At 67.3% G+C, this 9,716-nt stretch overlaps 1 protein-coding gene across 1 annotated transcript in view; it reads left to right on the forward strand.

Moving 5' to 3' along the window:
* The window catches only part of DCHS1 (dachsous cadherin-related 1), a 142,731-nt gene that overhangs the window by 32,619 nt on the left and 100,396 nt on the right, over positions 1-9,716 (forward strand). Inside the window, exons 11-21 of the mRNA XM_026841283.1 lie at positions 153-392; positions 836-961; positions 1,141-1,350; positions 1,854-2,717; positions 3,169-3,282; positions 4,764-4,975; positions 5,132-5,286; positions 6,382-6,512; positions 6,966-7,252; positions 7,970-8,108; positions 8,375-9,714. Coding sequence (XP_026697084.1) covers positions 153-392; positions 836-961; positions 1,141-1,350; positions 1,854-2,717; positions 3,169-3,282; positions 4,764-4,975; positions 5,132-5,286; positions 6,382-6,512; positions 6,966-7,252; positions 7,970-8,108; positions 8,375-9,714 — 3,818 coding nt within the window. The remainder of the gene's footprint in view (positions 1-152; positions 393-835; positions 962-1,140; positions 1,351-1,853; positions 2,718-3,168; positions 3,283-4,763; positions 4,976-5,131; positions 5,287-6,381; positions 6,513-6,965; positions 7,253-7,969; positions 8,109-8,374; positions 9,715-9,716) is intronic.

The raw sequence follows: 9,716 nt of genomic DNA on the forward strand, positions 1-9,716 counted from the left end.
GTGCACGGGGGCGCAGCGTGGTGCGCGGCGGGAGGGCAGGGGCTGGGAACCCAAAGCGGGGAGACTCGTGGGATGCGGAGAGCCCTGAGCACAGCGCCCGCTCGGCCCCAGCGCCGCCCAGCCCCAGCTCGCCCTTCTCCCCGTGCCTGCAGGTGCGCTCTCCATCGTGCGGGCCCTGAACAGGGAGGAGGTGGTGCAGCACAACCTGACCGTGGTGGCCGTGGATCACGGTTTCCCACGCCGCTCCGCCACGCAGCTCCTGTCCGTGCTGGTGCTGGATGTCAATGATGAGGCTCCCGCTTTTGAGAAACCGGAGTATGAAGCACACGTCATGGAGAACTTGCCGGCTGGCAGCCCCGTGCTGCAGGTGCTGGCCACGGACCGGGACCTGGGTGAGGATGCAGGGCGAGGGCGAGCTGCCCGGTTCGCTCAGGGTCTGTCCTGGAGATGCAGCACCTGGGGCTGGGCACGCTCTGCTCCCTCCCACCTGGCTTGGGAGAGCCTGGCTGGCCACGGAGGGAGGGATCCTTACCTGCCCTGGAGATGAGAGATGGGCTGAGAGTGAGAACAGGGGCTGTGATCCCCTCCGCTCCCCAAGACAGTGCTCCCCTTTCCTCGGAGGTTCCTTGGCCCTTTTTCCCTTCCGCGAGCTGGGCTGGGACCTCCCTCCGCCACAGAGCTCTGCCCCAGCTTTGCTCAGCAGGGAGCGAGACCATCCTCTGCCAACAGCGCGGGGCTGGGGGGGGCCTGGGAGGAGGGAGGTGCGGGGCAGTGACCCGAGGGAGAGGCTGTGGGGGCTGCTGCTGGACTGCCCTCAACCACCTTCCCGCTGCAGGTGCCAATGGGCAGGTGTCCTACGGGGGCCTTTCGGGGGGGCCGTTCTCCATCCACCCACAGACGGGGCTTATTGTCACCACCCAGCCCCTGGACCGCGAGCAGCAGGAGCAGCACGTGCTGACGGGTAGGGCTGTGCTGCTGTGGGGGTGCGGCAGCTCGGGGCGGGGGGCCCGGGGAGGCGATGGGGGTCTGCGGGGCTTGTGGGGCGGCCGTGCCTGGCTGCCCCTGTGAGCGACCGGGTGCTGGGGTGTGCCGCGGCCAGGCAGAAGGGCAGCCTGCAGCGCTCCTGCTGTGTCCCTGCAGTCTATGCTCGGGATGGGGGCCTGCCCCCCAACCTCTCCAAAGTGACGGTGCGGATAACGGTAGGGGATGAGAATGACCACGCGCCACAGCTGGAGAGTGCGTCCTGCTCCGTGGAGGTCCCTGAGAACCAAAGCCGTGTGGCACTCTACACCCTGCGGGCCACCGATCCCGACGGCGGCGAGAATGGGCGCCTGGAGTACCACGTGGCAGGTGAGGTGTGCAGGGAGCTCTGTGCCTTCATCTCAGCAGGAGGCAAGGGCTCGCCACCCCGGGTGGCTCACGGCAGCGTCTGTTCCGCTTCAGTTCTCCCCTACACGTTGCTGCTGCCCCCTCAGCCCTCCGGTTCCTCTGCCCCCAGTGAAGAGCACCCCAAGACCTGGCCAGGCTGCACTCCCTCGTTCCCCAGGCCTGGACTCGTTCCCTGCCTCTCTTGGCTCCTGACCCGTTGAGTTTCCAGGTTGTGAAGGGAGATCTCTGCCGTTACCACCCCGTGCGTTATCTGTGGCAGCAGCACTGGCCTGTTCTTACACACGTGGGACTGGACCGAGGAGGTTCAGTCCCACTGGGGCTTTACAGGGAACAGCTCACTCGACCCTCCCTGCCAGGCCATGCTAGGGTGGATTCCACGGTGTCCTCTCTGGACAGCGTAGGGCAGGTCCTTCCTCGTAGCAGTTATAGTCACGCTGCCTTGTTACCCCCCCTCTCGTTCCCAGATGGAGACCCTGGGCAGGATTTCAGCCTCAACCCAGTCACTGGTGTCCTCTCCACGGCACGTGCCCTTGACCGGGAGCAAGTTGCTTCCTACAGCCTCACAGTGGTGGTGCAAGACCACGGCACCCCCCCGCGCAGTGCCACCATGGCAGTGAACGTGCGGGTGTTGGACCTCAATGACAACGCGCCTGGTTTCGCTCAGGCCAGCTACGTGGTGGAGGTGCCAGAGGACTTGCCTGTTGGTGCTGTGGTGCTGCAGCTGGTGGCTGAAGACCCCGACGAGGGCACCAATGGGCAGGTCTCTTACTACCTGGGCAATGAGTCCCTCGGCACGTTCCAGGTGGAGCCGCAGAGCGGGCGCGTCAGAAGCGCCCAGGCACTGGACCGGGAACGCCACCCCCGCTACAGCTTCCTGGCCAGGGCAGTGGACGCGGCCCCGTGGGAGCCCAAGAGCGCGGCTGTGCGCGTCACCGTCACGGTGCGGGATGTCAACGACCATGCCCCTGCCTTCCTGCACAGCCCGCTCACTGTCGCCTTGCCCCGCCACACGCCGCTCAAGCAGGTCGTGGCCACCATGAGGGCGGAGGACAGGGACGCAGGTGCCAACGCCTCCATCCTGTACCGCCTCGCCACGCCCAACCCTGCCTTCGCCATCAACTCCTACACGGGGGATATCCAGCTGCTGCAGCCCCTGGGCTCGCTCAGCCAGCGCCAGCGGACGCTCTTCATCCTGGCCACAGACCTGGGGCAGCCGGCGCTCTCTTCCACCGGCGTGGTGGTGATCCACGTGCAGGAGGAGCCGTACCGGGGGCTGCGCTTTCCCCGGAGCACCAGTGACGTGGCCCTGCCAGAAAACGCTGCCCCAGGTACCAGCCGGGCAGAGCGACCAGCGAGTGCTGGGATGAAATGGGACGGGACGGGGCAGGAGGGGGGCGCTGGGCTGGCACGGCTGTGGAAACTCAAACCAGGGAGCACTGAGGAGCCCCGTGGTGCTTTGGGCAGACCCAGAGGTCTGGCTGGTGCCCAGGCGGTCCAGGGTGGCAACCCCTGTGGGTTCAGAGCAGTGTAGGCAGTCACAGCTGCTCCTGGAAGGGCTTCAGGGTCGCAGCGAGCCCACCGAGGGCCCACGGACAGGCCCCACAGATCCTGGCTCCCGGCTCAAAGTTACCACTAGGTCTCGCTCCCGCTGGCAGCAGCGTCCTCGGGCAGAGCTGTGTTCCTGTGGCACGGTGTGCGCTGCCCACACACCGCCCGGGCCCTCGCTGCCACCTTCCCTGGCACTCTGCTGCCCCTTCACGCCGTTCTGCTCTCTTCCAGGCACTGCCGTGACGAGCATCCAAGCCACGCACACAGGGGGCTCTTCGGGGCGCATCACGTACAGCATCGTCAGCGGCAATGAGAAGAACGCTTTCCTTATCCAGCCCGGCTCAGGTACAGCACCGGGGCCGCCCAGGGAGGGGCGGGACGGAGGCAGCCTGTGCTCTGCCAGGGCCTGGGCGGCAGTGCTGAGCGGGCCAGCGGCGCTGGCGGGTGCCTGGTAGCCCAGGCGGAGCCGTGAGGCGGGTTGCAGGGTGCTGCCCAGAGACACTGGGCGAGCTGGCTTGGTTTGCACCCCATGGCATGAGGGACAACCCTGGAAGGGCCACACGTGCCTTGGCACCCAGAAAGCCTGGCTGAGGGTAGGGTGGGGGGTGCCTCGCTGCGAGGTCGGCGCTTGCCCTGTAGTTCAGAAGAGACTGGGATATCACAGCCCCCAGTATCAGCAGGGGATGAGGGATGAAGGGATTGGGAGCAGCCCCGAGGAGAAGGACTTGGGGTACTGGTGGATGAAAAGCTGGGCATGAGCTGGCAATGTGTGCTCACAGCCCAGAAAGGCCCCGTGTGCTGGGCTGCACCCAGAGCAGGGGGGGCAGCAGGGCCAGGGGGGGATTCTCCCCCTCTGCTCCGCTCTGGGAGACCCCCCTGCAGGGCTGGGTCCAGCTCGGGCGCACCAACAGCAGAAGGACACGGACCTGCTCCAGCGGGGCCAGAGGAGCCACGGAGATGCTGGGGGGGCTGGAGCCCCCCTGTGAGGACAGGCTGGGAGAGTTGGGGGGTTCAGCTGGAGGAGAGAAGCTCCGGGGAGACCTTAGAGCGGCCCCCCAGGGCTGAAAGGGGCTGCTGTGACAGCCCGGGGGTGACAGGAACCCCCGGTGACCCCCAGACTGGCCATGGGGCTGCCAGAGCCGAGCCCTGTCCTGTCTGTCCAGCTCAGAGCCAGGCTGGGCGAGAAGACCAGTGGCTCACGGTGCCCAACGGTGCCCCTGGCAGAGGCTCTGACACTGGCCCGGCTGCCACGCCATGCTGCGGCCTGGGGGGTCGCAGAGTCACGTCCCCTCTGATCCCTGTCCCTTCACATCCCTTCATCCCGTCAGCTCGGGCGTCTCCGTGCCCATGGTTCCAGGCCCGTGGCAATGCTGCAGTCGTTTCTGGGTCTCTCTGGGGCTCTCCACCTTCTCGGGGGGGACGTGACAGAAGCCCGGGTGCGCAGCCGCGGGAGGATGGGAAGGGACGTCTGTCCTCGGAGCCCCTGCCGCAGAGCTGCTGGCGCTCCCCCCAGCCGGGCTGGCAGCTTGGCCGCTCCTGCGGGGGCTTGACGTGGAGCCCTCTGAAACTGCCCGGGTCCATGGGAGCAGGGGCCGTGTCCTGAGCCAGGGGCAGGATTTACCCTCCAGGCAGGTCCCTGGGCCTGGGCCAGCCGTCCCGTTCGGGGAGGGCTCGCAGGAGCTCCCTGGGCTCGCTGGGTCCGTTCGGGAAGGGATGGATGAGCAGAGGGCTGGCCTGAGACCAAGGGACCAAAGGAAGGGGATGAGGGGTGGAGGTGCTGGGGCACCACTCGCCCCCGCTCCACCGTGCTGCTTCCCTGCTCCCAGGCGCCATCTCGGTTCAGGACTCCAGCAGCCTGGATTTCGAGGCCAGCCCCCGCCTGCGCCTGGTGGTCCAGGCAGAGACGGCAGCTTCCTTCGGCTTTATGGCCATAAACCTCAACCTGCAAGATGTGAACGACAACTTGCCACGCTTCCAGCTGCAGAACTACGTGGCGTTCATCTGGGAGTCCCAGAGCTACGACTCGCCAGTCATCCAGGTATCGCCAGGGACACAAACGGCCACGGGGCCTCGCTGCCAGCGTGGGGCTGCGCCCCAGGCCCGGGGCTGACGCCCAGCAGAGTTCTGGCTTTGGAGGCCTGTGGTTCGCAGGGCTCCACGGCTGCACTGCTGGGTCTCTCGTGTGGCTTTGCAGGTCCTGGCAGATGATCTGGATCAGGGAGCCAACGGGCAGGTCACTTATGCCATCAACCAGTCCCTGCCGATGACAGGCTTGTACCACATCGATCCTCAGACTGGGGCCATCACCACTGCTGCCATCCTGGACAGGGAGATCTGGTCCCAGACCCGGTGAGTGGAGCCAGACTGACTGCTGCCGCAGGTACGAGGCGGGCAGAGCTGTGGAGCAGCACCCTCAGGGCTGTGCAGGACACTCTGCTACTCCGTGCCACCCAAAGCTGTCCCAGCCCCGTCTGTAAAATGTTTTCACCCAACAGCAGGAACTTAGTGTTCATGTGGGGAGCAAAAGTGCTGGAGGCATGACGGATGGCCTTGGGATGAGCCAGTGCTCTGCCCAGCCTGGTCCCTGCAAATCGGGGAGGGTTGTGAGGGGGGCGGTGGGCTCTTTTCGGAGCCTGCATCCATTCCCTTCCTTGCCAGCTCAATCCAGACCACGTACGCCCAGTCCCTCCCCGCTGCCCCTTGCGCCCTTCTGCCCCGCCGCACGCGCTCCGGGCGCTGTGCCCTGCCCTGGACCCTCTTGCAGCTCCTCCCGGGTTCAGCCCAGGTGCTCTGGGTGCCTCGCTGTGTGCACACACCGTGGGCATCATCCAGCCAGTCTGGCCACAGGCGTGTAAGATGATGGCAAACACATTGAATTTGAGTCTTCCTCTGCCCTCCACACGTGCACGGTCCAGGCACAAGGAACAACTTCAGTGCAGGCTGCGCTCTCTGCCGCCCGCGCGTGCTCCAAGGGCTGCGGGTCTCCCTTCCCAGGCATGGGGAGGCCTCGGGCGTTCATCCCCTTCCCATGCCCATCACCCTTCCACAGAGGGGCTTCACGCGCTCCCCAGCACCCAGACGTGCTCCAGGTGCCTGTCCTGCTGCACCCTACCACGAGCCCTGCCTGCGTCCCCCCCATGTGCTCCAGACCCTTGTGCCCCCATTCCCCGCCCGCTCGGGTGTTCCGGGTGCTGGACCCAGCCCCGCCGCCCTCCAAATGCCCACCCGCTGCCCTGCCCCGCTGTGCTCTCGCTGCACACACTTCCACTGCCCCACACGTGCTCTCCAGACGCTCCGCACGTATCCGTCGCCCCAGATGCGCCAGATGCTGCGCGCGGTTCCAGTGCCACAGGGACAGGCTGCAGCCCCGCCGCCGCCTTCCAGACGCTGCCTGTGCTGCCTCGCACGTGCGGCCGCGGCGGTGACTCTGGTGCTTGCCCGCAGTTTGGTGGTAACAGCCATGGACAGAGGGACTCCGCCACTCGTGGGCTCTGCCACACTGACGGTCGTGGTGATGGACGTCAACGACAACAGCCCCACCATCCCGTTTCCCTGGGAGGTGCGCGTCCCAGAGAGTAAGTGCAGCTGGGCCCAGCGAGGTAACGCCTCACCGACGGTGCCGTGTGGGTCGGGAGAAGGCCCAGAGGGGCCCGTGCGTTCCCTTGCCAAGGGCTGGCTTGTGCCAACCCCCCTTGTGCCAAGGGCTGGCTTGTGCTACCCCCGAGCTCTTCGGCCCCGTCCGTGGTGGCACCAGCTGAATCCCCAGCTCCCCCCTGGCCCCTGCCCGCACCGCAGGGGCTCTGGCTGCACACGCCTGCCCTGCCCGCTCTCTGTCCTCGGTCCGTGTGCCCTGTGCCTGTGCCAGCCTCCACCTGCCCTGCCTGGCTCCCAAGACCTTCCCCTTGACCCCCAGAGTCCCCCCTCTTGTCCCCAGTGCTCAGGCTCTGGGCTGAGCTGGTTTCCCCCTGCGTGAGCCAGGTCCTCTCCAGGGAGACGAGGCCGCTTGCTCACGCCTCTCCTCCGCACAGACACGCTGCTGGGCACGCAGATCGCCCAGCTGACCGGGAACGACGTGGACTCGGGCCCCACGCTCTCCTACACGCTGGTGCTGGATGGCGACGCCGCGGGCACGTTCAGTGTGCTGCGGTATGGGGGACGCATCGCCCTGACGGCGCCGCTGGACTACGAACAGTGCAGCCGCTACACCCTCACCCTGCGTGCCTCTGACACCCGCCACGAGACCGAGGCCAACCTCACCGTCATCGTGGAGGATGTCAACGACAACGCACCGATCTTCAGCCAGGGCTTGTACCAGGTACCGTGCCCGCGGGTGCCCCAGGCAGCGCCGGCCGCCCCGCACGAGCCCGCTCCCGCCCTGCTCACCCGGCCATAGAGGCAGAGATCCCCGTGAGGAGGGGTCTGAGCCAGGCCTGGGCGCTCTTCCTGGGCTCCCGTCACACCCCGACACCCCTCGAGCAGACTGCACGTGCTGGCGGGGGTGGGAGTGGTGGGAAGGGCAGGAGAGGTGGGAGCCGCGGCACAGCCTGCACAAGGGTGCGTGGTGAGGCCTGGCCTGGGGCCCCACGGGCAGGTCGCTGCACGAAAGCGATGTGCTGTGTCCCTGGAGCAGAGGGACGAGCAGCTGGGAAGCCCCGGAAAGGCTCGAAGGCTGTGAGAGCACAGACCAGCGGAACTGCTCGTTTGTACGTGCCGTGTGGCACACCAAAACCAGCGGGCTTGTTTGGTGCAAAATACCCTCTGTTGGGAAATTATCAGCTATTAAGGAGTTCTTCAGCACAGCAAAGTAGAGAAAAGGTTTGGGAACTGGATGCTGAAGCTGGGTGGGAGCCGCACTAACAAGGCTCGGTGCTGTGCGGACGGGACCTGGGCAGCGGGCAGCTGGGCCCCCTTGGCTGTCGGTGCGCTGGCCAGCCCCAGGCCTTCTCCCGGTGCTGCGGGCTGGCTCCGGGCAAGGAGAAACGGGCCCCTCCCTGGGGCACCCGGCGCTGACTGGGGCTTCCTCCTCTTCCAGGTGACACTGCCGGAGCACACGCCCGCAGGCAGCATCATCCTCACCGTGAGCGCCACCGACCCAGACTCGGGGAGCAACGGGGACGTCACCTTCCACCTGGCCGTGCCCAGCCCTGACATCGCCATCGACCCCAGCAACGGTGCGCGGGGCCGGGGCTGGCTGCGACGCGGGGCCGGTCCGCGGGGGGCTCTGACAGCGCTGCGGAGGGAGGTGCCCCCACACTGGCCCAGGCTCGGCCCCTCGCCAGGTCGCTCTCTGGAGAGGCCAGTGGGGCAGACGTGGTGCCGTGGCCACCGAGCAGTCCCGGCGCAGCATCCTGGACGCCCGTTCCTCCAGCCCATGCCCCTCACGCCCTCCCCAGCTCCCTCTTGGCCCCGCGCTGACTCTGGCTTTGTGCCCTCACAGGGACCCTCTTCACCGTCCGGCGGGTGGAATTCGACGCCAGCCAGCCCACGCTGGACCTGGTGGTGGAGGCCCGTGACCGCGGCTCTCCCAGCCTCTCATCCTGGGCCACAGTGCAGCTCCAGGTGCTGGACATGAACGACCACAGCCCCAGCTTCCAGGTGCCGCGCTACAACGCCAGTGTCCCCGAGGACCTGCGCCCCGGAACCACTGTCCTGACGCTGGAGGCCGGTGACGCCGACCTCTCCCGGGAGAACGCCGGCTTCGACTACACCATCGTCAGCGGCAACAGTGGCAACGCCTTCCAGGTGGAGAGCCGGGTGGCCTGGGCCGGGGGGCACCTCCGCACGCAGGGTGCCCTGGTGCTCGTGGAGCCCTTGGACTTTGAGGCCATCCCGGTCTACAACCTCACTGTGGCAGCGTCGGACCGGGGCCTGCCGCAGCGCAGCGCCACAGTGCCCGTGCTCATCACCGTGCGGGATGTCAACGACAACCCGCCCGTCTTCGCCCGAGCCGAGTACCGCACGGCGGTGAGCGAGAGCGCGCCACCCGGCACGGAGCTGCTGCGCGTGGTGGCCCACGACGCCGACTCAGGGCCCCGTGGCCACGTTCGCTACACCATCAGCTCAGGCGACCAGCGTGGGCTCTTCCAGCTCCACGAGAGCACGGGGGCCCTGTGCCTGGCGCGGCCCCTGGACCGGGAGGCTCAGGCACTGCACGCGCTCGTGGTGCAGGCCACGGACGTGCCAGGCGGGCACTTTGCACTGGTGCCGGTAGCCATCGAGGTGAAGGATGTCAACGACAACAAGCCGTACTTCCCGGTGGAGGTGCTGAGCGCCAGCATGCGGGAGAACCTGCCTCCTGGCACGCTGGTCACCACGCTGCGCGCCGTCGACGCCGACACCGGTGTCTTCGGGGAGCTGCGGTACACGGTGCTGGAGCAAGCGGCGGGGGAGCCCGGTGTGGCGGAGGGCCGGGACGCCTTCACCGTCAACAGCAGCTCCGGGGAGCTGCGCTCCCGGCTCACCTTTGACTATGAACGAGCCAAAGCCTTCCAGCTCCTGGTCAGGGCCACCGACGCTGGCAACGCCTCCGCCACGGTGACCGTGCGGGTGCTGGTGACAGGGGAGGACGAATACGACCCCATCTTCCTGAGCCCCTCCTTCAACTTCGAGGTCCCTGAGGGTGCCCACAAAGGGCAGAGCATCGGGCGGGTGCTGGCAACAGACGAGGACGAGGGGGCCGACGGCGTTGTGCTCTACTCCCTGGCAAAGCCCTCGCCATACTTTGCCATCAACCAAACCACGGGCACCATCTACCTGCGCGTGGACAGCCAGCCCCAGGC

This window comes from Athene cunicularia, assembly GCF_003259725.1.
Source record: "Athene cunicularia isolate RWA chromosome 1 unlocalized genomic scaffold, athCun1 chr1_part4, whole genome shotgun sequence".
NCBI classification, from domain to species: Eukaryota; Metazoa; Chordata; class Aves; order Strigiformes; family Strigidae; genus Athene; species Athene cunicularia.